At 32.3% G+C, this 27657-nt stretch overlaps 4 protein-coding genes across 4 annotated transcripts; 2 read left to right on the top strand and 2 right to left on the bottom strand.

Moving 5' to 3' along the window:
• Positions 1-76: 76 nt before the first annotated feature.
• On the top strand, positions 77-6115 carry LOC134835882 (bifunctional glutamate/proline--tRNA ligase). Its single transcript, XM_063850874.1, has 5 exons — positions 77-195; positions 247-890; positions 953-2212; positions 2784-2996; positions 3313-6115. Exons 1-5 carry the CDS (start codon positions 159-161, stop codon positions 5962-5964), a joined length of 4806 nt encoding a protein of 1601 aa, XP_063706944.1. The 5' UTR covers positions 77-158; the 3' UTR covers positions 5965-6115.
• On the bottom strand, positions 6055-7598 carry LOC134835885 (NAD-dependent protein deacetylase Sirt2). The gene is made up of 3 exons (XM_063850882.1): positions 7409-7598; positions 6373-7343; positions 6055-6306 (listed from the first exon to the last, which is right to left on the bottom strand). Exons 1-3 carry the CDS (start codon positions 7566-7568, stop codon positions 6187-6189), a joined length of 1251 nt encoding a protein of 416 aa, XP_063706952.1. The 5' UTR covers positions 7569-7598; the 3' UTR covers positions 6055-6186.
• An 840-nt stretch (positions 7599-8438) lies between these two features.
• Positions 8439-12381, top strand: LOC134835798 (structural maintenance of chromosomes protein 1A). The gene is made up of 4 exons (XM_063850766.1): positions 8439-8620; positions 8684-8804; positions 8868-11131; positions 11196-12381. Exons 1-4 carry the CDS (start codon positions 8509-8511, stop codon positions 12356-12358), a joined length of 3660 nt encoding a protein of 1219 aa, XP_063706836.1. The 5' UTR covers positions 8439-8508; the 3' UTR covers positions 12359-12381.
• A 219-nt stretch (positions 12382-12600) lies between these two features.
• LOC134835799 (vacuolar protein sorting-associated protein 35) lies at positions 12601-15213 on the bottom strand. The gene is made up of 3 exons (XM_063850768.1): positions 15025-15213; positions 14673-14965; positions 12601-14608 (listed from the first exon to the last, which is right to left on the bottom strand). Exons 1-3 carry the CDS (start codon positions 15129-15131, stop codon positions 12609-12611), a joined length of 2400 nt encoding a protein of 799 aa, XP_063706838.1. The 5' UTR covers positions 15132-15213; the 3' UTR covers positions 12601-12608.
• Between the last annotated feature and the right edge of the window lie 12444 nt (positions 15214-27657).

The following is a 27657-nucleotide window of genomic DNA, read 5'->3' as shown; positions in this document are numbered from 1 at the left end:
CAATAAACTTGGATGAGAAATCGGTTTCATATCAACTCGACTTGTACATGATACTTGAAACTTGGATGAAAATACGGTGGCAAAGTATTCACTTTTAACATCACTACTACTAAATATTAATTGAAAATAAAACGTGTTGACGGGGAAAAACTTTGGAAATGAAAATCGTTTGTTCCTATTCAAATCCGCCAATTGGTAAGCAATCATAATTTTAGTGAGCTCATCTTTTGAAACAATTTATTTTAGGTGGACTGGCTGTTGTGAAAATGGCCAAGTCAGCTAGCACGGCAATTGAATGGGGAAAGGAGCCATCTATCACCTTTGACAATGGAACTTCTCTGACTTGTGTCACGAACAACGATGTCCTTCGGGCTCTAGCAAGGGGTTTTCCCAGCCTTAGTTTGTATGGAACAACTCCAGCTGAGCGCACACAAATTGATCACTGGCTCACTTATTCGCTTATTAGCGGCAACAATCTTAACGATACTTTGCACTATCTCAACAAGTGCTTAGCTCCATTGACATTTTTGGTTGCCAATAAGTTGACGATAGCTGATTTAGCAGTATACAATGAGATTTATCAGCAATTGGATGTGGTCACGAAGATTGGACTTCCAATAAATGTGCAACGTTGGTATGACCTTGTATCTGCTATGCCATGCATAAAGCTGGCAATTAAAGATTTGCCGGACGACGCAAAACGTTCTGATCGCTCGGTGCAAGTCAAGTTGGGAGGCAGCGACCGAAAACAAGAAGGAAAGTTTGTAGACTTACCTGGAGCAGAAATGGGAAAGGTCATTGTTCGATTTCCACCTGAGGCGTCTGGATATTTGCATATCGGTCACGCAAAGGCAGCTCTCTTGAATCAATATTACCAACAAGCTTTCCAGGTAATTATAAAGAAATTAAAATAAATTAGGTAAATAGTAAAAAAAAAATCTTTGTTTGCAAGGGAAAACTTATAATGAGATTTGATGACACAAACCCTGCCAAAGAAAATGTTCACTTTGAAAAGGTCATTCTGGAGGATTTAGAAATGCTGGAAATAAAGCCGGATTTATTTACACACACGTCACAGTACTTTGACTTGTTGCTCGAATATTGTGAGCAATTATTGAGGGAAGGAAAAGCGTATGTGGATGACACTGAGCCGGAATTAATGAAGCAAGAACGGGAGCAACGACAAGAGTCTAAAAATAGAAATAACGAGATCGAAAAAAACTTTTTAATGTGGCGGGAAATGTTAAAAGGGTCTGAAATCGGACAAAAATGTTGTGTTCGTGCTAAAATTGATATGAGCTCACCGAATGGTTGTATGCGTGATCCGACGATTTATCGTTGTAAGAATGAGCCTCATCCACGGACCGGTACAAAATATAAAGTTTATCCAACATATGACTTTGCTTGTCCGATTGTTGATGCCATTGAAAACGTTACGCACACTTTAAGAACAATGGAATACCATGATCGGGATGACCAATTTTATTGGTTTATCGAGGCTTTGAATTTGCGAAAGCCCTACATTTGGGAATATAGTCGTTTGAACATGACCAATACAGTTCTATCGAAGAGGAAATTAACGTGGTTTGTAGAACAAGGGCTAGTGGATGGATGGGATGATCCTCGTATGCCCACCGTTAGGGGTGTTTTGCGTCGTGGAATGACCGTTGAAGGTCTCAAACAATTTATAATTGCACAAGGTTCCAGTAAGGCGGTCGTTTTTATGGAATGGGATAAAATTTGGTCATTCAACAAAAAAGTTATCGATCCAATTGCACCACGATACACCGCACTAGAGAAAGAAAATACTGTCGTTGTGAATGTATCCGGTGCAAAATTGGAAAAGATTTCTGTTGCAGCCCATCCAAAAAATGCAGATGTCGGACTAAAGGACGTATGGGTCGGTCCTAAAATTCTTATTGATCACATTGACGCATTAGAACTGAAGGAAGGTGAAAACACAACATTCATTAATTGGGGAAACCTTATGATAAACAAAGTGAATAAGGCAAATGGAAAAGTAACTTCAGTGGATGCATCTCTTAATTTGGAGAACAAAGATTACAAAAAAACTCTCAAACTGACATGGTTATGTCAAACAAATGAAGCAGATTATCCCCCAACTTATTGCGTGTATTTTGATCATATTATCTCGAAACCCGTACTAGGAAAAGATGAGGATTTCAAACAGTACTTAGGAAAAAATACAAGGGTATGTACTTATCTTTATTTATTTTTTTTACCGCATTTCGAAGAAAAAATGCAGTATTAAACTCGACTTGTCGTCCGTGTGTGTGTGTGTGTGTGTGTGTGTGTGTGTGTGTGTGTGTGTGTGTGTGTGTGTGTGTGTGTGTGTGTGTGTGTGTGTGTGTGTGTGTGTGTGTGTGTGTGTGTGTGTGTGTGTGTGTGTGTGTGTGTGTGTGTGTGTGTGTGTGTGTGTGTCACCTGTGCCCCAAAATTTTTTTTTTGTAATTCTTAGTTATTTAAGGACCCCGAAGGTCTGTGGGCAGTTCCTTGGGTTATGAGGTGTATGGAATTGTGAAAGGGTCATGAGAAGTACGAAAATGTGAAATGAGGGGTTCGAAAATGTGAAATGAAGGGTTCGAAAATGTGAAATGGGGAGTTCGAAAATGTGAAATATGGAGTAAAAAATCTGGAATAAGGAGTACGAAAACAAACATACATATGCATCCTCGAAATGCGGTTTAGTATGTCGTTCTTTAGACGACTATTTTCTCTATTTTTTTAAATTATTTACTTTTCTCGACTTTTCATTTTTCTAGACGGAGGTGCCAATGCTTGGAGATCCAGAATTGAAAAAGTGCAAAGTTGGTGACATAATTCAACTGCAGCGGCGTGGATTTTATCGTGTTGATCAAGCTTATGCACCTGCAAGTGAATTCTCTGGAGTCGAACAATCTGTTATTCTATTTTTCATTCCGGATGGCCACTCAAAAGAACAACCAACCACTGGTGTACCCAAAAACATGAAAGAGGTATATATAACTTTTTTTGTTTATTTGGAACTCTTTTCGCATTCCTTCTTGAATTGAATTTCGAAAACTTGATTTTTATTATTGTATGTAAGATATCATGATAGGCAATACACTCCCATACATAAGTATCAAAAGTGAAATTTAAGGCAAACAATACATGTATTAGTGTGTATTGTATATGTTTTTTTTTAGTTTGTCAGTTAAAAATTTGCCACGTTGTTAAATTTTAGACAGTTGATAAATATAAATTTTTATTTTTTTTGTTATCAAAAAGTAGTATCCATAATAAAATATATTTATTTGTTTTTGTTTTTAGACATCGAAGAATCAAAATACTAACAAGAAAGTATCACATCAAAACAACGGAGAACAGTTGAACGTTGAGATTGTTAGACAAGGTGATTTAGTTCGCGAGTTAAAAGCAAATAAAGCATCTAAGGCGGACATTGATGCTGCAGTAAAAATATTATTAGAACTAAAGACAAAGTATAAATCAACAACAGGTCAAGATTGGAAGCCTGGAACACAAATTACTCCTCTCGTATCAAAAATTTCAGAGAGCGCTGGCAATATTGATGCAAAGATTGTGCAACAGGGTAATCTTGTACGAGACCTAAAGGCCCAAAAAGCTACGAAAACGGAAATTGATGCAGCTGTAAAAGTTCTCCTCGACTTAAAATCGCAATACAAGTCATCTAGCGGACAAGATTGGAAGCCTGGACCACAAACTACACCTGTTTCTTCTGGTTTAAAAGTTTCCGAGACCGCTGGTAGTATTGATGCAAAGATTGTGCAACAGGGTAATCTTGTACGAGACTTAAAGGCCCAAAAAGGTGCAAAAACGGAAATTGATGCAGCTGTAAAAGTTCTCCTCGACTTGAAATTGCAATACAAGTCATCTACTGGACTAGATTGGAAGCCAGGGCAACCAGCAACAGCATCTATCAATAAGGACTCTGCGTCATCCTCAGAAAACTCAATTTTGTTACAAATTACTCAACAAGGAAATTTAGTTCGTGATTTGAAAGCTAAAAAAGCTACCAAAGCAAATATTGATTTTGCAGTTAAAACGTTACTAGAATTAAAGGGACAATACAAAACGTTGACTGGAAAGGACTGGACGCCAGAATTAGCAGCAAGTACTCCGATTAAAGAAAAAAATAAAGAAAATATGTCACCAGTTACTAATTCCGATAAGGCTACCCAAGAGTTGACTGAAAAAATTACTGCTCAGGGAAATGTTGTGCGTGACTTGAAAAGCAAAAAAGCCACAAAGTCTGAAATTGATTCTGCCGTTAAAATCTTGTTAGATTTAAAGGCTGAATACAAAAATGTTACCGGAAAGGATTTTCCAGTTGCTGGACGTCAACAAGAACCTAAGAAGGAATCAAAGCATCAAAAACAAAAGCTTGAACAAAAACTTAAGCAAGTGGATGAATCTGCTGGAAATAAGAAACAAACTCGATTAGGCTTGGAAGCAAGAAAAGAGGACAACTTACCCGAATGGTATTCCCAAGTAATAACTAAGGGAGAAATGATTGAATATTATGATGTATCGGGATGTTATATTCTCCGTCAGTGGTCTTTCGCAATATGGAAAGCAATTCGAACTTGGTTTGATGCTGAAATTACTAAACGAGGTGTTAAAGAAGCTTATTTCCCATTATTTGTATCTAAAGCGGCGTTGGAACGGGAAAAAGATCATATTGCGGATTTCGCTCCTGAGGTTGCATGGGTGACAAAGTCAGGTGACTCTGATTTAGCAGAACCAATTGCTGTAAGACCTACGTCTGAAACTGTCATGTATCCAGCATATGCAAAATGGGTGCAAAGCTATCGAGATTTACCGATCCGGTTGAATCAATGGAATAATGTTGTAAGGTGGGAATTTAAAAATCCAACTCCATTTTTAAGAACACGTGAGTTTTTATGGCAAGAAGGCCATACAGCATTTGCTACTGCAAAAGAAGCAGAAGAAGAAGTGTTGGATATTCTTGATCTGTATCGTCAAGTATATGAAGATTTATTGGCAATACCAGTTGTAAAAGGCCGCAAAACCGAAAAGGAAAAATTTGCGGGCGGAGATTATACAACAACGGTTGAAGCTTTTGTATCGGCTAGTGGTCGTGGCATTCAAGGTGCAACGTCACATTTTCTCGGACAAAATTTTTCGAAAATGTTCGAAATCGTATTTAATCGTCCTGACAATCAAGAAGTGGAATATGTGTATCAAAATTCCTGGGGCATAACTACTCGAACAATCGGTGTAATGATTATGGTTCATGCTGACAATAAAGGACTAGTTCTTCCACCTCGTGTTGCCTGTATCCAAGCGATCATTGTTCCTTGTGGCATAACGGTAAACTCTACCGATGAGGAAAAGAAAAAGCTCCTTGAGAATTGTGTCGCACTCGAAAAGACATTGGTAAATGTGGGAGTACGTTGCGAAGGAGATTACCGTGAAAATTATTCTCCTGCCTGGCGTTATAACCATTGGGAGTTGAAAGGAGTACCGATTCGGATTGAGCTGGGACCAAAAGATATACAGCAAAATCAATTAATTGCAGTTCGGCGAGATACTGGAGAAAAAATTGCCATTCCGAGAGATCAAGCTGCAACAAAGATACCTGAACTGCTTGAAACTATTCACAAAAGTCTCTTTGATCGGGCACACAAAGATTTAACAGATCATTTAAAGATCACAAAGTCCTGGAGTGATTTTACAAAATACTTGGATGAGAAAAACATAATGATGTCTCCTTTCTGTGGCGAAATACCATGTGAGGAAGTCATCAAAGCCGAAAGTGCTCGTGAAGAAAATTCCGAGCCTGGAGCCCCCGCAATGGGAGCTAAGTCTCTGTGTATACCATTTGAACAACCAGCGAAGCTCTTAGATACAGATAAGTGCATACACCCATCTTGCAATAAGAAACCTAAATTTTATTGCTTATTCGGTCGCAGTTATTAAGCAGACAATAACTTTTGTGTTTACTACAAATAATTTTTATTAACTTTTGAACAAATTTTACTTTAAATTTGCAACACAAACAAAATGGTGAATAAACATTTCGAAACACATTTAACTGAACATTTTAATGTGTTCCATTTTAAAAAAGCTTAAATAATTTTTTCGCATATTTTTTTTAACTCTTGAAGCATAAAACAAAGTATCCATGTCCATGTACCTTTCTTAAACTGGTTTACACTCCTCATTTGTAGCAGCTTTTTTTGGTGCAACTTCGTCTTTTTTTATGTCGATTGCATTGGAAGTACCTTCCTGATTACTGTTAATCAATGCTTCCAGTTCATCCTACAAAAATAAATTTAAACGGGTTAAGAAACATTTTCAGTAGAGAAAAACAAGAAAAATTTCTACCAAGAATCCCAACTTTTCTGCTATGTATTTACAACATTCATCACAATCTCCTTCAAAAGCCACATCTCTTCGATTACCTGGTAAATCGAAACATAGACCTTCTCCAAATGCCTTTAACCTGAAGAAACCTGTTCCTCCACCAACCTTTTCTCTGTTAATTAGCAATCTGACACAATCATCTGGTGCGTAGTCGACAAGGCCGGCAAATGGCTGAACAGTCAAAGAGGTACCCATAACTAGTAATAATTGACATTCTTTAAAGTCTTGATCTGGAAGAGTGTGAAATTTCTCCGGCAAATTTTCCCCGAAGAACACAATATCTGGCTTTACAACACCATCACACTCCAAGCATCTTGGAACTTGGTCGTCAAATATTTTAGTTTTTACCCATTCCATGCTGTATTCTTTTTGGCATTCAAGACAATGATTCGTGTAAAAGGTCCCGTGAGCTTCTACAATTTTGTCTTCTGGAAGACCAACTAGTCTATCTAAGGTGTCAATATTTTGTGTATAATGACGAACTAAAAACCCTTTGTCGTGTAATAGTTTGATGAAATAATGTGTTGGTGTCGGTTTAAAAGTACCAGGATATAGTTCTTTAGCTAATTGAAAAAAAGGTTTAGGATTTTCCATAAAATAGCTCAAGTCAAAAATGGCTTCAGGATAAGGCAAATTAAATTTAAGGGTGTTGTACAATCCATCGGGAGAACGAAAATCTTTGATGCCTGCCGAAGTAGAAATACCTGCTCCAACCATTGTGACTATTTTTTTAAATCCTCCCTTCTTCCAGTGCTTCAGCACCCCGTGAATATCAACACTTTCTAGGACAAACTCACCGTCCGGCTCTGAGTATAAATGTAACTTTTCCGAAAGAAAATTTCTAATCTGTTCTATCTTCTCAGTGATTAGATGACTTCCACTTGCTGGGGGAGTATTACCTTTACCGTCACTAGGGTTCAGTTCCTTTTTTTCTGAAAACATGAAAATCATGTAATTTTAAAACGCAAAAGGTTAAAAATGAAGGAAATTAATCTACCTTCTTCGTCATTCATCTTTAATGTGACTTTTATAGGGTAAGCAACGTTCAACACACTATCTCTTGAAATGCGGTTATTACTAGCTGCTGACAATGATTTCCAGTACAACTGATGCACCAATTTATTGGAGTAAAGTTTTTTAAATGTAAAAATCCACATTGAATGTATAAAGTTGTCGTTTTTTCATAAAGCTTTATCGCATTTCACACATCGCACAAATCGTGCGGGGCATTGTAATAATATTGTAATGTGAATATGTTCGCCGACGACTCGATTCTATGCATCGCTACAGAAAACATTCAATCAACTAATTAACGAGGACCTCGAAGCATTGTCCAACTACTTCAAAATGTCGAAACTAAAAGTCAATGTTATTTAGCAAAAAGATTTTCATAATATTGAACAGGGGACAGACGCCACTCGAACGTGTCCGTGAGATTAAATGTTTAAGCATCATGATTGATGAAAAACTTCATGCGCATCTCGTCAGGAAGAAAATTGCAAAGAAAATCTATTGCATGACACTTATGAAAAAGATGGACTTAAACACGAAAATTATGCTGTATAAATTTGTATTGATTACAGCAGCATGATAATGATATTAATGATAATGGTTCATGAGGGCTATCTAAAGACATGCAACAAAACAGTGCGAGCAATTCTCCTTAAAAATCGATATACAAATGTGGAGAACATGTTCAATGAAACGGAATTACTCGACGTGAAGCATCTTTTTGTTACGAAGGACTGAAAGAAATACAACAAAATGAAGCAATACCTTCGATTAACAAAAGAGAATTTTTAGTAAAAAATTTATGATAAATACAATTTTCATCGAGCTGAATAACAAAAACAATGAAAATGCAACTGAACGATGAAAATTGATAGGTCGACATCGTCTGTAAAAGTAAAAATAAGTAAGGACAGACACTCAAACATGCTGTGTAGCAGCACATGGTCCGAATGCGAGTAAAAATGTCAAAAATTGACAGGACGCTATTTGGTAAACAGTTATTGAATAGCAAAGAAGCATTTTGGAAAAATACTTATTTTAATAAAAAAACAAATGAAAAAGTAAAAAGAAGTATAACGGATTAAGATGAGTGCGTTTTTAGAATTCATTGAAGTTGATAACTTCAAGTCTTATAGGGGTAATGTGGTGATTGGTCCATTGAAAAAATTTTCCGCTGTAATTGGGCCTAATGGCTCAGGTAATGTTCACTTATCTATTTAATTATTATCTAAATATAATATACTTGTTTAATTGCACTTAGGTAAATCAAATTTCATGGATGCCATCAGTTTTGTCATGGGAGAAAAAACCAATTGTCTTCGTGTAAAGAAATTAAGTGAATTGATTCATGGTGCGTCAATCGGAAAGGCTGTATCTAGAACGTAATTATTTTTAATTTTAAATTTATACACACCAATTACCTAAGTAATTTTTAATCCTTAAAGCTGTTCAGTTACTGCAAAATTTATACTTCCCGGAAACGTAAGAAAGGATTTTCAAAGATCTGTGCAAGGCTCTTCTTCTGACTATAAAATCAATGGCCAGTCTGTAACAAGTGCAACATATTTATCTGAGTTAGAGTACTTGGGTATCAATGTGAAGGCAAAGAACTTTTTGGTTTTTCAAGGCGCCGTAGAAAGTATTGCTATGAAAAATGCAAAAGAACGAACGGCTCTATTTGAGGAAATTTCTGGTTCGGGCTTACTCAAGGACGAATATAATAAATTACGTTTAGAAGTGAATGCCGCTGAAGAGGAAACACAGTTTACTTACCAGAAGAAAAAAGGAGTTGCGGCAGAACGTAAGGAAGCTAAGTTGGAAAAACTTGAAGCAGATCGATATCAAAAATTACGACAAGAATACACGGACAAACAAATTGAGTATCAGTTGTTCCGTTTATTTCACAATGAAAAAGAAATACAACGTCTTGGAGAGGAGCTTGATTCAAAGCAAGGTGAATTGACCGCGGCTGAACAACGAAAAGAACAAGCAGACGAGGTGTTGCGTGAAAAGAAAAAAGAAGCGGGAAAAATTGCACGGGAATTAGCAAAAATTGAGCAGGATATTAGAGAGGTAGAGTCGGAAATGAGCAAAAAACACCCATTGTTCATCAAAGCAAAGGAAAAGGTGGCACATATGAAGAAAAAATTGGATGGAGCAAAGAAAACATTGGAACAAGCAAAGTTAGCAGATGATGCTCATGCTGCAGATATTCAAAAGCTAGAAAATGAGCTAGCGGCGGTGGAAGCTAAGAAAAGGGAATTTGAGGCAGAAATTGCAGGCCAATCACAGAAGCGTGGTCGAAATATCCATTTAGAGGAAAATTTAGTACAAGAGTACGATAGGTTGAAACAAAAAGCCGACGCAACATCTGCCAAATATTTGGGAAAACTTGATGCTGTTAATCGTGAGCAAAAGTCAGAACAAGATTTATTGGACGCAGAAATAAACAAAAAGTCACAAATTGAAGAGACTTTAAAAAAATACACGTCAGAGAAAGAAGAAGCCGTAAAGCGTCGCGATAAGCTTGTCGATCATATAACCAGCAGTAAAAAAGCTCTGGAGGAGCAAAATCGCACAAAAGAAGAATTAAGAAAAGATGTCGGATCCTCAAAAGAACGCATAATTGAGTTGCAAAATGAGCTTGATAATGTTCGTGACCAATTAGGAGACGCTAAAATTGATAAACATGAAGATGGACGTCGAAAGAAGAAAACAGAAGTTGTGGAGCTGTTTAAACGAGAAGTTCCAGGTGTCTATGATAGAATGATTAATATGTGTCAACCAACACATAAGCGATATAATGTTGCTGTGACTAAAGTCTTGGGTAAATATATGGAGGCTATCATTGTAGATACTGAAAAGACAGCTCGTCGTTGCATTCAAATTCTGAAAGAGCAAATGTTGGAAGTCGAGACATTCCTTCCGTTGGATTATTTACAAGCAAAACCATTGAAAGAGCGCCTACGAAATATATCGGATCCGAAAGGCGTCCGTTTGATCTATGATGTTCTAAAATTTGACCCGCCCGAAATAGAACGAGCCGTTTTGTTTGCTACAAATAATGCATTAGTGTGTGAGACTCCCGAGGATGCCATGAAGGTTGCATACGACATCGGTAGTCGTTACGATGCATTGGCATTAGACGGTACATTTTATCAAAAATCTGGCATAATATCTGGTGGAAGTCATGATCTTGCTCGAAAGGCCAAACGTTGGGATGAAAAACATATGGCTACACTTAAATTACAAAAGGAAAAACTGAACGAGGAATTGAAAGATGTCATTAAAAAGTCACGGAAACAAGGGGAGCTTACTACAGTTGAGTCACAAATAAAGGGACTTGAAAATCGTTTAAAATATAGCAAGAATGATTTAGATGCTTCAGAACGGACCATTTCTAATTTTGACAAGAAAATTGAAACGTTGAAACGAGAAATGGATGCAATCGGTCCAAAAATTGCAGAAATTGAACGTCGCATGGCTCAACGTGATCAAAAAATTCAGGAAATAAAAGAAGCAATGAACAGTGTCGAAGACCGGGTTTATTTTGACTTTTGTCAAAAGATTGGCGTTGCTAATATTCGTCAGTATGAAGAAAGAGAATTGGTGATGCAACACGAACGCGCCGGAAAACGTGCTGAATTCGAGCAACAAATTGACCGTATCAATACAAATTTGGATTTTGAACGTAGTAAAAATACACGAGGTAATTAAGTTTTATTTGACATTTTTAGCATAACACTAAATCATTATGGCTGTTGTACTTACAGTAAACGTCGATCGTTGGGAACGAGCCGTTCAAGATGACGAAGACTCTTTGGAAACATTTCGCCAAGCAGAACGACGTCACTTAAGTGAAATTGAAATAGACAAGCAAAAGATTGAAGAGTTAAAGCAGAGTAAAAACGCAAAGAAAATTCAAGTGGATCAAATGGAGGAAGAAACAGCTAAGGCTCGACGAGATGTTCAAATTTGTGCTAAGGAACTTGCTAATATTAGTCACCATATCGGATCGACGGAAAACAAAATCGAGAGCAAAAAATGCGAACGGCATAACCTCCTGATGCAGGCTAAGATGGAAGCAATAGCGATACCCATTATTCGTGGATCCCTGGACGATGTAGCACAGCATGGTGACGAAAACAATGAATCAGCAGCTTCTTTGTCAGGCCAGGGTTCACGTGAAGCGCTAATACAAGTCGATTACAGTGAATTGCCACGCGAGTACAAACAGTTATCGGAACCAGATCAAATTAAGAAAAAAGGAGATAGTTTAAACAAAGAACTAGCTGCCAAATTAGACACAATTGAGAAAATTCAAATGCCTAACATGAAAGCTATGCAAAAGCTGGACCGCGTTACCGAAAAAATTGCATCTACAAATGAAGAGTTTGAAGCTGCCCGTAAAAAAGCAAAGAAAGCAAAAGCTGCTTTTGAGAAGGTTAAGAATGACAGAATTGACCGTTTTAAACGGTGTTGTGATCATATATCAGAGGCTATTGATGGAATATACAAAGCACTTGCTAGAAATGAATCAGCACAAGCATATTTAGGTCCAGACAATCCAGAAGAGCCATATTTGGATGGAATAAATTACAATTGTGTTGCTCCCGGTAAACGTTTCCAGCCTATGAGTAATTTAAGTGGCGGAGAAAAAACTATAGCAGCATTAGCACTCTTATTTGCTATTCATAGCTATCACCCTTCGCCATTTTTTGTTCTTGATGAAATTGATGCAGCATTGGATAACACAAATATTGGAAAAGTGGCCAGCTATATTAGAGAAAAAACAGAAAACCTCCAAACTATTGTTATATCTTTGAAAGAGGAATTTTATGGACACGCTGATTGTTTAATTGGAATCACCCCTGAGCCAGCAGACTGTTTAGTATCAAGTGTGTATTTGTACGACTTGACCATATTTCCAGAGTAAAAGCTTGTCATAGAGTATTCTATATATTTATTGGATCAATGAAATTTGAATACTATAAACAATATACATATTAATTAATGATTAGGTTATGTAACTTGGATTAGGTTTATAACTCCGTAAATATGATAATAAATTTGTCTTGAATGTATTTACCTATGTACTATTAAAAATATGTATGTACTTAGAAATTGAAACAATATTTTCCGTGCATCAGTGCAATCATTCTTGAACTTCTTTTAAATATTATCTTTTAGTCCAATTTGATTCCTGCAAAAGAAATTTCCAAGTTAGCATCTGTAGAGTCTATGCGACACTTGATATGAGCCAAAGTATGATCGAATTGTGTTTTGATTTGCTTCGATTCTTCTGGTCCTTCCAAGTTTGCTAGTTCTTCATTAATTTTACTGATTAATTGATTTATCAAGGATGCATTAATTAATGTGTTTCCACGTTCAAAAAAGAAGACGTAGTAGTTGAGAATTTCTACGTACAATTGTATTTGGACCCCCAAATCGAGACACTGGCTGGCGATTCGAGTAGCTTTCTTCAGACATTCCAATGTGCGTTTCTCATCTCTCATTTCCGCTCCATTTTTCTTCCCACTCCAAAAGAGAGCTGCGCAAGCAGCCACTCCACGGCATTGATCAGGTTTTTTCAACAGCTTTGATGCTGCTAATGCACAGTTCGTCCGTAATGGCTCAGCGTTCTCTTCGCCAAAACATGTCATTTGCTCAAAAGTAGACATAATCAATGTAATAGCTGCTAATTGGGCCTTCGAGTCGGATATCTCGTCTTCATAAAGCGAAAAGGCTTGAGTCATAAAGTCATATGCAACCGCTTCGTGATTGGAAAATTGAGTTTGACCGATACATAAAGCTCCTTGTAAATATAAACGTAGTGCCAGCTCTGGCAATTCATGCTTTGCTAAGACAGCAATTGTTTCGTGACAATATTTTATAATTTTTTCACACTTTTTGTCCCACATATCATCTTCGTTAGATATTTTTTTGTATTTGTGTGCAAGTTGATACGCTTGAAAAACCAGAGATGGTAGAACGTAACGTATTCGTTGGCTACCACCAGCTCCAAAATGTTTCCTTGCTGTACTCAGAATCTTATATTGCATATCTGGTTCATCCGAATGCAATAAATGAACAATTCTGCCAACAATACTTTGTTCCTCTGCAAAATCTTCCATATCAATTTTTTCGTTTGGTTGATCATCTTGATTTTTGATCAGTGGTGCTAAAACTTTCAACACAGAGTCCACGCTCTCTGCATCGGGTATTTGAGTCTCATTCTCAAGAATATTCATGGCCATATATAATGACATAGCCTTACGACTAGTATAGTCAAAACGCTGCATGAGCTTAGAGAAATTTGAAAGTTCCAATACAGTAAGAACGTTATTGTAAAAGTCAATACAGAGACGAAGTAGTCTTGATAACTCTTGGTTGACTGGCAAAGTGCATGCAATACTAGTCATATTGAGCCTTTCCATTATTTGATCAGTTGTACCTAAAACTTGATCTACGTAGTCAATACGTGAAGTGTAGACTTTTTGTGCCAATGAAACTAAAGCAACTTGTAAAGAAACAACATCTTCTAAAGGCATTTCGGCCCGAATTTGAACTACATTTGCTATCTGAGTGTTAAAAATATCAAATAGCTGCAAATCTGTTGGAATTACTGAATCCGTACCATCTTCATTGCCCTTATCATGGCGTTGATTGTACGCAGCAAGTCGATCGATAAGGGAAATAATGATGTTTTTAACATTTACACCAGGCTGAAGTTGCGCACAAGACTTTAAGAAAACATCAAGAGTTTTCAAATGAAATTCATCTGGAAATACTTGAATAATGCATTCCATCAAGTACTCCTGGGCAATGCTATCCCGACAACTGACTACTTGTTCAAGGATACCAGGTAGTATTAACCTCTGATATATATCCAAATTTGCAGATTCAAGCTGAGACAAGTGAACTAAGTTCGTCCCAACCAATATCTTCAACTCTTCACGTTCTTTTTCACGACGAACCTTTTCGCTGGAATGTCCTTGATGTTGCATTCGAACCCATAATTTATTCATTTCTGCAAAATTTGTTAAAACAAAGTCTATAGAATCGTAGACTGTACCCTCGCTGCCTTCTTCTACAGAGTCCGGCAAAATATTGCGGGTACATTGCAACAAGAAGTTTCTTAAAAAGAGCCCACGGAGTGGATGTTGAACACCACGACACATTTCAACTAAGAAAGAAAATTTAATTATTCAACTTTTTACATATCTGTATAAAACTTTGTGGAGAATTACCCAGATCTTTCAAAATGCTCTTTTTTAATGCGCTATTAGTCTTGATATACACTAATCCCACCGTGATCAAGAGATACAATCGAGGAACTACATTTCCTGCATATTGAACCAGCTCGTATAAATCTGCTACTTTATTCTCCTTTTGGAACTCATCTACCAAATATAATTCCAAATGTCTCAGTTCATCGGTGATGGCCATATAGAGTTCATAGTAGCATTTTGGTGATAACAATGATGTTCGGAGCTCACTTAACATCGCGCTGGCACATTTGAGTGCATCCATTAAGCGGCCCCTTATATTTATACAAATAGAAAATAAATAAATAATAAATGATTATCAATAGCAACTCACTTATCAAGACATCTTTTCATTGAAAATGCCTGCCCTCTGACTATTTGTAATGCGTCTCCAAGAAGTTTTTCCTGTTCATCAAAGGACCCAGTTTGTGAATGCATCATTTTTAGTGTTTTTCTTGCTCGTTTGATTTTTATTAACAAGAACTTTAAAAGAAAATAAATATGTATGATCAATTGATGTAAGGCCTTAGTAACAATCAAATATTTTACACGTTCCACTCTCAATTGTGGAGATAATTTTGATTTATTTTAATGAATGAATTAAAATTATAGCATGATGAACCGTAATCAAATTAAAATTCAAAATTTATTCATTTTGATAACAAATTCAACAATGATTATTAAAATTTTCCGACGAAATAAGTATTTTGAGGAAAAAATGGAAATATATTGTTTTGTTGCATCGACCGACCTGTCAATAACTCTTTTCCATACTTCTCATTATTTAAATTTCCACATAAGCAAAACCGTTGATTTTTTCGGCTTCGTAAATTAGCTGTTGCACTTCCTGTGGGGTTTACTGAATTGTACCTTAGAGCGTACCTATCCGCTAGTTTGTTCTGCATTTCATTTTACTTAAGCCCATTTGATGTTGTTTGGATTCCCTTTACTTTAACCATGCCTCTACGTTGAATATTGGAACAATTTTCCAATGCTGTTAAAGCTTCTGATTTTATCAATTTGTCACTCCCGTTGTGATTCGAAGGATTTTTGTCTCCATCGCCGTCATTTTGCTCTCGAACTTCTTTTGTATGCTTCCAGTGTTATAAAATATGATTAAGTGGCAGGTGAACTACAGAGGTAATAAAGAAATCGCCTTTTTTATTATTTTGTCAACTCAACTCAAATAAATCAAAGTTTACCTTGAAGCTATCTTTATTTATGCGACCCATCGGTGTGTCAGAGCACTATTATGGCACTTCAGCAAGAAATACAAAAGATTTTACATAAGAGATAGTGAAAATATATAGTAAGATTGAAAATGGTTATTCAATCAATTTATATCAATCAAAATATTGATGATATGTATTTCGTTTCAATCGTTTTGATATACATATTAGATATACTTTCAAAAATTTTCTATTTTCTTAAAAAAAATCATATTAATTTTAATGTTGATTTTACTTTTGAAAACAAAAAAAAAAGAATTTCTTAAGAATATGTAGTTAACCTAGTATTTTATTTTTTATAACAATTAGAATGATAAATAAGGATGACTAATCAAAAATTAAATTGAAATTAGTACCATCCGGCGTAAACTAAATCCCTTTTTGTCTTTTTTTTTCTTAAACGAATGAAACAAAGGCAATGATTTGTTATCACCCTATTAAAAATTGTCTCCTGTTTCTTTTTTTTTAATTTAATTTTTTATTCTAATTATGAATGCAAACAGCAAAGGTTTGGGAGTGAATATTGATAGCGGACAATTAATACCACCATCCACATGTTTAACGACACAGCGTGATGACTTTTAATTCGAATAATCTAAAAAAATCAACGTTTTTAAATTGCACGAATATTAAGTTCAGGAGTGATTTTAACCCTTTTACTCAAACTGTGTAACATCTTTTAATGCAAAGTACTTGGGAACGATGATACTTGAAATTAGAAAAAAATCTCATTGTGCCACATTATTTGTAATTGATAACATGGAAATTTTTATACTGCCCGATATTATAAACAGAAGGGAACAATTTCATTTAAAGGGTTTCGAAGAGTTACAGACATACCTAGTATAAAAAAATATCTGGAAGGTTACATTTTTTTTCTTTCATTCAATTAATGTAATACATTTAATTGGAGTTAATTAAAAGAAAAAATGTCCCTCCAGACTCAGAGAATTTGCGTTTTCAACCATTGGTTTGTCCTTTAAATTAATCCGCTACGTATGTGTATTTTTAAAAACAAGAGGGCTTAAATTAATATAAGTACCTTGGTTACATTTGAAAGATAAATTTTGACAATATAGCAGGAACAATAAAATTAAAATACTGAAGAAAAAAAATAATATTATTTGCTAAATATAAAGGCCAAATCAACAACCAAAAATATTTTTCTTGCCTTTTTTTTCTAAAATTATGAGAATGAAAGGAAATTTTTAAATTTTAGTAAAACTATATCCCGGGCGAAAAGAATAAACCGCACAACTGCAGTTTTTGACAAAATTGAGCAATTATCCTTTGCTTGATTTATCCTTTTTTTAATAAAAAATTTCCCAAAACTACCCCTTAGAGATTAGATAAGAAACTTTTCTGCACAAAAATCGTTTTAATTGGCCAATTATTTACTTTTGTGAGCTCAAAAATGAAGAAATACTTTATAAATAAATTTTAACAGCTCAAAAACGGTAAAAAACTTTAAATCCTTGTGCGATTTATCCTTTTTGCCCGGGAATATAATTTGTGACGTAATGAGTAAGATTTTTTTTTTATTACTAGGCCACTAAATTCAATTATTTCACTTTATGTCGCATGAGAATTTTGATGAAGGGGGGGGGATTGATTATTAACATTAGATAAATTAATTAATGTTAATGTTTCAATTAATATGTAAACGTTCTAAATATGGAAAAGGTTTCCAATTTCTCTTTCATCCGTACACAAGGCTCGCAAAAACTCAAAGTGTCTGTTTCGAATTGCTTGACACCCCTGATGATATCACATTTCATCATTCGCGATAAACCAGCTCCGTTACATTTCACAAAACTAAACTTAAAAACTTTAATTTTTTTTGTCTAAATTTCGAAAGATTATGCGTTGCTAAAGCAAGTTGAGTTAGGTCAATCAGGGCTTAACGACCCCTTCTCATGCCAGTAACTGTATCACTCTATCTTCATTATCTTTAACTTCATCTTCAATCCTCTTTAGCCATGGCAGACTAATTTGGCAACCTAAGGCTGAGAGAATTTTTCCGTCTGCAATATGGACTCTGTGAATTTTTTTCGTTTGTTCAATAAATTTAAGAAATAAAAAAAACACAAAATGTGCACTATTGAAAATGGTACCTTTTAATTTTTCGCGACTAAGTAAGACTGAGCTAAACTAAGATTCATCATCACATTCATCATAGTGATTTGAAGATCAAATTAGAATCTAAAGTTTTTTCGATTTTTGTATCACCCTCACTGTAACCATTTATGAAGAAATATTGTACGAAATTATGTGGTGTCATTTAATGGGCGTATAAAATGAAATCTTAGAAATAATAAAAAAAAAACGCAGTAAAAAAAGAATTTTATAAGCGAAAAATTATGATAAATTTGACTGTAAATAAAAAGGTATGCACATAATCAAAACGGTTGCGTCACTAGAAATTAATAAAATAAACTGTTTTTTGTACCATTTGCAACTTTTTCTTTATGAGATAAATTACTTTTATGGGACAAAAGGGATAACCAAAAGCAAAGCATGTGCGTTACTAAATAAATTTAACTTAAAATTTTTCCACCCCTTTCACCTCTCTAGAAATTTTAAAAACTCCTGTACACCAACAAACTGTAGCATCATCAAAAATATAAATAAAATGAAGCATTTTCTTGATTAAAATCACATGATTTGAATATTTAAAAGATAAACTTTAGAAGTACATTTCTAAGTCAAATTAATAATATTATTGTATATTTTTCCACTAGAATGACTTTAACAAAATATGTTTGTTTACTTTTTAAAATATTTATCTCCCACCATCATCTTCGCCACTTTTAATAGCATCATTTATGTTTATGGACATTGTACATATCTACAAAATATTTTAATTAGGAATAAAAGTTTAACAAGATTAAATTAATGCAAATCAGTTTGCTGTCAAAAAGCTTTGTTTATATTTCAAATTTATAGGTATACAAGTATACATATATTTATTTAATTTTATTGTTTGAGTTAGAATCTATCTCCATCATGACATGTAAAAAAGGAAATTCGAAAAATTTTGAAGCAAAAAGAAAATTGAGGTTCTATTTATTAGTATCAATCACGCACATATTCCATTATTATCACACTTTCTTCAAATAAAATTGTAATACTCGTGTGAATCAAAACAATATTTGCAATATGCTTCAAGTTCTTTAACCAACAAAAAGCAATTTACCACCGAAAATTACTTAACAGACAACATAACTTATATTTGAGCTAATAGAAACATTAGCATAGCAAATGTATTATCATTGTCAAAAAACATGGTTTCAACATTTGTTCAAATGTACATCGAATTCAATAAAATAAAATTTCCATGTCACATATCGTACAAAATATAATGTATTACATTACTCGACATACTAACTCCCTTTAAAAACCACGTGTTACTATTTGGTAATGCTCTGTGATTTATTCAGATATTTTTCGAAAGCAAATAAACAAAATTATAAGGTTGCTATGGTGTATCAAAAATGTAAAAAAATTAGGTGAACTAAGGTGAAATTTTATCTTAATTCCTAATTTCAATTATTCTTAATATCTTATGTTATGTTTTTAGAAGAAATATCTCAATTAAACTTTTTATTTGAAAAAAAATGATAAAAAAGATACTAAATTTGTAATTAATACTTTGACAGAGAAAAACAAATTAGTTTTAATGTGGGTACCAGGTCATAGTAATATTTGTGGAAATGAGATAGCTGATGAATTAGCGAGAGAAGGATCAAAAGAGAACATATTCATATGAAAAACCGTGTCTAGGCATTGCATTACAAACAGCCAAGAGTGCAATTTTTAAATGGCTAATTGACGAAACCACAAGATACTGGGAATTTGAAGAAAGAAGGCTGTTAGAACATGTTAATAGTTTTGTTCCAAACAGATCTCTGAAAAGGACAAAAGAATTAATTAACATGAATATTACTTAAATCAGAGTCATGGTGGGCTTCCTAACTGGCCATGCAAGATTAAATAAACTGTTGAACAGAATGGTTTAGAGAGACTCAACAGATTGCAGAATCTGTTTGAGAAATTTGCAGTGCATGAAAAAACATGTCGATGAAACTGAAAATCGAACTACATTTCATTTGCTCATTTTAATGCTTTTCAATATTTGATTTTTTCCACATTATTTAAATCAATTTGTCACTTAATAATAACACTTTTCTCATTTTTTCCATTAAAAGCGGAAGCATTCAACATATCTGTTTTTTTTTCTGAATTTAATAATATCGTGACAAAATCAGTATAAGGAACAATTGAATGAATGACATTGCAACAGATTGCTTACTCATTTTTAGGAAAGAAATTTAATAAAAGAATCAATTTCGCGAAATTTTATCACTTCATTTGTGCAAATACACACTACGATAAACAAAATAATGGCATCGCGTTATTTACGTAGACTACAGGGAACAATTTACTTATCAGCAAGGTGTCAAATGTATCGTTCCCTCTCTGTGACACATTTTAAAATAAATAATTTTATTCAACTGTGGAGTTAACCTTTCGCTTTTTGTGTAACATAACAAATATGATTCGTGTTACATATATATAAATTCTATTTATTACTAATACAATTTTGTACATCGCAAATTTTCAGTTGAAGTTGACACAAGTGCTTATGACATAGATATTATCACGTGTGAAAAATGATGATGACGACTATGATTGCTGATCGTTTTTTTTTTGTTATATTTTCTTTTTTGTTGTTACTTTATAATGCTATTGCTACTTCCCTCTGTCTGTCGAAACGACAACTGAATAAATAAATTGAGTTAAACATTTTGAATTTTTTTTATATAAAAAGCAAGCTAATCATGTAAACAGATTAAAATTATTCAAAAATTTAAAGTCTAAATATCTGCTACGTATTAAAAGAAATATTATCAAGTTATAGATATTACTAGGTATTACTATTATGTGAATTGATTTATAGTATTAAATTTTTTATAATAATTCTCACATTTATAATATAAGAGTGCATAGGTTGGAGTAAGAATATCATTCGCATTTGTTTTGTGTTGTCCTTGTTTCAACCCTAATATATGTTATAAATAAAAAAAATGTACGAAATAATGTTTGAAGATGAAACCTATTTATCTTCCATTATCTATTAGAATTTAATATTCTTGTCAACTTTCAATTTGTTTCCAATTTATTAATAAATTCGAACAGATAAATAAAGAGATTTACATTGAATTATGTGAATTTGGAGACAAACACATGAGTATTGTGTACAATTGTCTCTATTTCATATTTATCAAATACATATATTCGATTTTGGTTATTGTCGTTGCTTTCCGCTACATGATTTTCTTTTATTTTATGGCAATGGAAATATTTAGAAAAAAATCTTTATCATATCACGTCTAATATTAGAGTCTATGGTTCAATAGGTTTTCTGAAGTATATTTTTTTTAATAAAATTTTCAAAAGAAAACGCTTTGTTATAGTAAAAGAATTTAATACTCGTCACCTATGATTGAATTAGATTCTTGAGTTATATCTTTTAATCGTTGTTATTTATTTGAAAACTGGGTTAAGGTAAAAAATTGAATTAAAATAAAAAAAAAATAATAATAATAGAAAAACTTAAGTTATAACATCATTTAAAAATTTTTCAAAATATATTTCAAAATAAATGGCAGCCAATCACAACAATTTTTTTAAGCTGAATATCGTAGTTAAAATACAAAAAAAAACATCATAATTATTTAAGATATTATCAAACCAATAAAATAAGATATCATTTAAAAATAATTATCCAAGAAGGTTAAATAAAAGAAAATATAAACATGTAACTACTATCTAAATAAATTAGTATTCCTTTTTCAACATGCTTTAAAAAACACATATAAATTTTGTGTTTATTATTATTATCTCTATTGATTTATAGTAATACTTGTTTCAATGAATTAATGTAACGTGTGATTTTTTTGTGTTTTATTGACATCAAGGGGAACACATGTAGGGTACATATATTTTGGCGCCTTTAAAACTTCTTTTATTATTTTACGGCTAAATGAAGAAAACCAAAAAATATTTATTGTTTAATGTTAGGTTATAATTCAATCCAAAAATTTTAAATTAAAGTGAATTAAAACAGTATAACGTAAAACTATACTTAAATTTAACTTTAATTTAATAAAACGAAACCCAGCAATTTTCGTCCTAAAGTACATCTAAGTTTTATTATATTCAATTTTATTGTAATAAATTGTAATTTTATATTTACCTATGAAATTTTTCTAATGGTGAAAATCTAAGAATTGATTTTCTTAGTGAAAACTTGATTTCTATATATATAAATTTACATTATAAAATTTGGTAAAAATCAAAATTTTGATATTTTTAGAAGAAAATATGTATAGTTGAAAAAAATTTACTGAATTTGAAATATTTATGATTCCCTATTTTTTTACTCTGTTAAGAAAACCATAATGTGCTTCTTTTACAATATAATTTTAAATTTAAATTTGAAATTGATTTGGGTATTTCGTTTTTGAATCTTTTATTTAAGGATCTATTTAGTAAGCAGATTTACTAATAATAATAAAAATGGAAAATGTAACATGAGTCTGGTATAGAAAATTTTGATGATAGAAAAATAATAAAAGCGCGCAATTTAATCCTTTGAGGATTGAAAAAAATATTTTTTTTTTGACTGTTTTTTTTAAATTTAAACAGGGAGTTTTTACAACATAAAATTTGGTATCTGAGTAAACAAGATCAAAGGTCTTGATTGTATGATTGCTTTTAACTATTTTTCTGTAATAATCAAAGAAACATATCCACGTTGTCTTCAATAAACAATATTATGAGTCACTAAAAACATAAGCATATTTTGTTTGACAATTATTTTCTGCTTAGTTTAGCATGTTAACATAGGAATGTATATTAGATTTATTATTTTTTTCTTTTAAAGCCTTTGACTTTAGTATATAACTTATAACTTTTATTCATTCAATTATTATAAAATCCTTGCAGATTTATTTTAGAAAAAACATCAACAATAATATTACGTTCAAGTTTTTTACAATAAAGTTTAGATTTTGCTTACCTTTTAAATACTTTTCATCTAAATATCATCTAAATTTTTCAACTAAATATCTTAGACGAACTAAAAAATAAGAAACTTCTATTCTGGTGATAATTATTCCCATGATGAAATGAAAATTACACCAACAAATTATTAATTAATTATTATTAACGTACAATAACACTGTACAATTTATATAATTTTAATGATGATTTTGAAGATGAGGAAGATTTAGACTTTCGATTGCTTTATTGTGAATCAAATATCTCCAATATATGTATATGTTTTTTTTTTGCAACGTTAATGATTCAAATTTTAGTAAAGAATTGTGATATTATACTTAATATATTATACTTGCTATATGTAGGTACGCTTTTATTTATTTATTGTATTCAGTGGAATGGTAATGTAATAATTACAAGCTCTTTTATTTTTATCAATCTTCCTCAATTTGGTGTCAGTGGAGTAAAAGTACACATATGGACTTTTGTATAAAAAACTTGAAAGACAAGACTTCTATTACTTTCACTTTATACATATTTTTCTCTGTATTGACAATTCATATATTTTTAGTATGCAGTGAAAATTTTCCTACTTTTAATTTTGATATTCTGGGATCTATAATAAATGCTTCTTGATTTTTTTTTTAAATTTACAAGTATTGATATGTTATCAATAAAAAAAAAACAAAATACAGAAATTAAATTTAAAGATCAAACATTTACTGACCTTTCCATTAACCAATTGGAATTTTTGTTTTACAAATCAAAAATCGTCAAATAACTAAACGGTGATAAATTGAACAATTAAGTAAATATTTGTGATGTTTATGAAAAAAGAACAGATTTTCGTTTTGGTAAAATATTTTTTCTCTTATATTTTAAAAACTGAGATACCATCGAAAACTACAAAAACAAAGATGGAAAAGAAAAGAAGAACATTTTATAACTTGAAAACTAAATTATGTATTTAGTCCAAAAAATCTAAATAAAGACAGGAAGAAAAAAAAGAAATTTTGTCATAGATTTATTTTCAAGGAAAATATAATTTTTGTGTTGTGTACAATGAATCTTTTTTTTTATTTGAGATTTTTTTTAATGTTTTCAGTTTTTTAGAATTTTTGTGCTTCATAACCTTCTTGCGAATGTTTACAAATTTAAAAAAATGAATTTGCATTTGCTGGTATAAATACTATGTATATTGAGTTAAAAATTGTTCTTGGTTGGTATAATATTTCATTCTTGGATTAAGTGTTACGGTTAAAAATAAAATAGAACAATTAGATTTACAAGGTTATTTGATCTTATATTTTGAGCATACTACGTTAAATTTTTTATGTGATAAAATTTTGTATTTTTTTTTTATCCGACCAAAAAAAAATTAGTAATGGAAACTTCGTAGTAAAAAAAAAAGTATAATTTAACATTCTACTGAATGAAAATGAAGGGCTAATGTGATAAATAGCTAATTGAGAAAAATAAATTTTAAGTGTAAATAAAAAATAAAAGTGAATTCCAATAAGCTTGTTCTTCCAACTATTTTTTTCAAAATTTTCTCAATGTATCTGAAAGAACTCGTCTATCTGCATATTTTCTCATTTTTAACTCAATTTGCCCAAAAAGTGCATTTATCACATTAGTCCTACAAATAGTATAAATAGGTGCATCTATTTTAAGAGTGTTCCAAAAACGTATCTTGTTTCGCGTTTCCTCCCCCATCATTTTTATAAAAAATGACCATGAAGGATATAGAAATTATACATAGATTTTGAAATACTTTTCATATTAAATGACTTAAGAAATCAAGTTTTGCTAGCTTTTTTAGCAAATTTTTAGTTGCTTTTCAATAATTTTGACATTTTGAACTATTTTAGAGGTCACTTATGAATATTTCGATTAAAAAATCAAGAATTAATTTTTTACAAAAAATAACGATTAAAAAATTTAAAAATTATTTTTTAGAAAAATTTTTAGAAAAGAAAAAATAAGCCAAAACGCTAATTTAAAAACAATTCAAAATTAGCCTTCTCTTAATTTATCTACATTTTTTCGTTTCATTTGAATTTTAACGGTTTTTTTTCTCTTAGCAATATGTAGATTACGGTAATTTAGAGTGTTGAATAATTTATAATTATTATATTTTATGTGCCCAAAGCCCGCCACCACAAATGGCGACGAGGATAAAAATGGAAGTTTTGGCTGAAGCGTGCAATTTGACGTGTTTTTGAAGAAAATAGTGACAACGCATTTTTTCAAGATGGCGGACTTGTTGTTGCACGTGGGAAATATTGTTTATTTATTGAAAAATTGTATGATTTCGGCGAGGTGAGCTTTGGAAATGCACTGTTTTAAGGTAGTTTAGTCCCGAATTTGCATTATTTGACGGGGAGAAAGTCCCGAGATTCTGAAATTGTTGGGAAATGAGTTCCCAGTTGTTTGTTTGGAAGTATAGTTCCAAATTGAAGATATTTTGAGGAAATAGTTTCCTGTTTTGGAAATGAAGTTTCCATTTGTTCTTGTTTGGAAGTTAGTTCCAAAGTTGTTGTTTGGAAATCTGTTCCAAAATTGTTGTTTGGAACTTAGTTCCATATTTGTTGTTTCGGAGAGCGTCTCCGAATTCTCACTTTTTGCGGGATTAGAATCCCGAGTTTCAGTATTAAGTATATGGAAAATAAGTTTCCAATTGTTGTTGTTTCGATTGATAAGATCCAAATTTTATGATTTGGGATATTTAATGTCGGTTTGCTTAAGAAGTTTAACCAAATGTTGAAAGACGGTCTAAATTGTTGTCGGAGAAAGTCTCCAAATGTTATTAAATGTCAAAGTTGGTGCACGAGTTCAAGGAAAAGCTATTTTGTTCCTTTGGAGGAACTTAGACTGATTGAAAATTGTTGTAAAGTAAAGATTTTTTTTTTCGTTTGAAAGTATAACGGAGGAGAAGTTTCCGGGTCAAAGCACCTGTCAGCATTATTGTGAATTTGAATGAATTTTGTTTTTAAAAACGGTTCGTAATCGTTTTTAGGCGTTCAAAAGAAGCGAAGATCAGATTGGGCTGTGGATGAAACGATTTTTTTTTTTGACACGAATCGAAAGATTTTTTTAAGGAGGGAGAGGGAACGAGGAGTTGGAGAAAAACAAGCTGTACAAGTAGATGGAGAATTTTGAGATTGAAATTTTCAAGAAATATTTATTGATCTAAGAGATCAAAGAGATAGAGGCAACAGATCAGCTTAAATGAGTTGTTTTTAAGATGCACTGATTACATGAAACTTGTGAAGTGACTTCCAACAGATTGCTAAATAAGATTTGATCTTGTTGGAATGAGACAAGATCGGCTGATTGATAATGTGAGAAGTTGTGCAAGTTTTTGGTCTATAGGTTGTAGAGTTTTGTTCTGAAAAAGGGGAGATGTGGAGGTGTCATTGTGTACTGGGATGAATCCTCTGACAATTGTGTATTGGGACATCCCGATGTAAACAATGATCAGCTGACTTGGGACAGCCGTGAGAGCGGAATGTGCTCCAACTTTGATATTAATTTAGAGTGTTTAATAATTAATAATTATTATATTTTATGTGCCCAAAGCCCGCCTCCACAAATATCATAGAAAATAACTCAAAACTGAACAATTTTATTACTTTTCCATACAAAATAGTACTAAAAATTAAAATCTATATAAAATTTCTATATCCCCCATGGTTTTTATTTCAAAAATGTAACGCGGAACAGAAAACGTTTTTGGAACACCCTAAAGTGAGTCTAATTGATCCAACTTTTGCTTTCTATCTTGCATAAAAATAAAAAAAAACCTGTTTGCGTAGATAGTATTTAAATAAAATTAGTTAGACAGTTCTCATCACTTTGGATTTGGTTTTTGCATTTAGTTCATTAAGAAAAGAAACAAAATGTCCGATTTTGCTTTAAAGCTTATAAGAATAGTATTAATTTTAAATTGTTTCCGGAATACCGACAATTATTGTATAATAACCACTCCTGATTTCTTCAATGAAACATTTCAAGATCTTAAGCTTACTATTAAAAGACTTAAACTTAAGTTTTCCTTAACTATTTTAAAGTGTCGTTTAATGAAAAATAATTACTTTCATACACTTGATGTTTTAAAAAAGTTTTGTTTTTTAAATTAAATATTCATTTCTTTTACATATTTATAGCAAAAGAAGAAAAAACAGAAGGTTATTCAAGGAGAAGATATGTTTGATATGAGTTAAATGACACGTTGAAAATGAAAAGAAAGAACATTGTTTTTCATAATTTAAATAATTTTACGATTAATGTATTTAATTGTATTTTTTATCCGTAATATATACTATAGGTATCTATTATGTAAACTTATAAATGTAATGTATAATGAAACATACAATGAAGAAAAAAAGCAGTCAGAAAACGTGCTTATTTTATGTTATTGTTCTTTTATTTGTCTTCCATATTTTAATAATAAAGAGTGAGTTTGATCTCACGCAGAAAAGAAGTGTGTGAAAAATTGTATTAATATACCTATATTTAAAAATACTACTTGGCTACACTTTGCTTTATTAATTCTCCTATCATTATACACATATCAATACGTATCGTTGTTAATTATGTATGTTTATATATACACAAATACATTGGTATGTCATCATCAGGGACGAAAAAAATAAATGTTTTCATAGAAT

Source organism: Culicoides brevitarsis, chromosome 3 (assembly GCF_036172545.1).
Source record: "Culicoides brevitarsis isolate CSIRO-B50_1 chromosome 3, AGI_CSIRO_Cbre_v1, whole genome shotgun sequence".
Lineage (NCBI taxonomy): Eukaryota > Metazoa > Arthropoda > Insecta > Diptera > Ceratopogonidae > Culicoides > Culicoides brevitarsis.
This window is presented reverse-complemented; position numbering and strand designations above follow the sequence as displayed.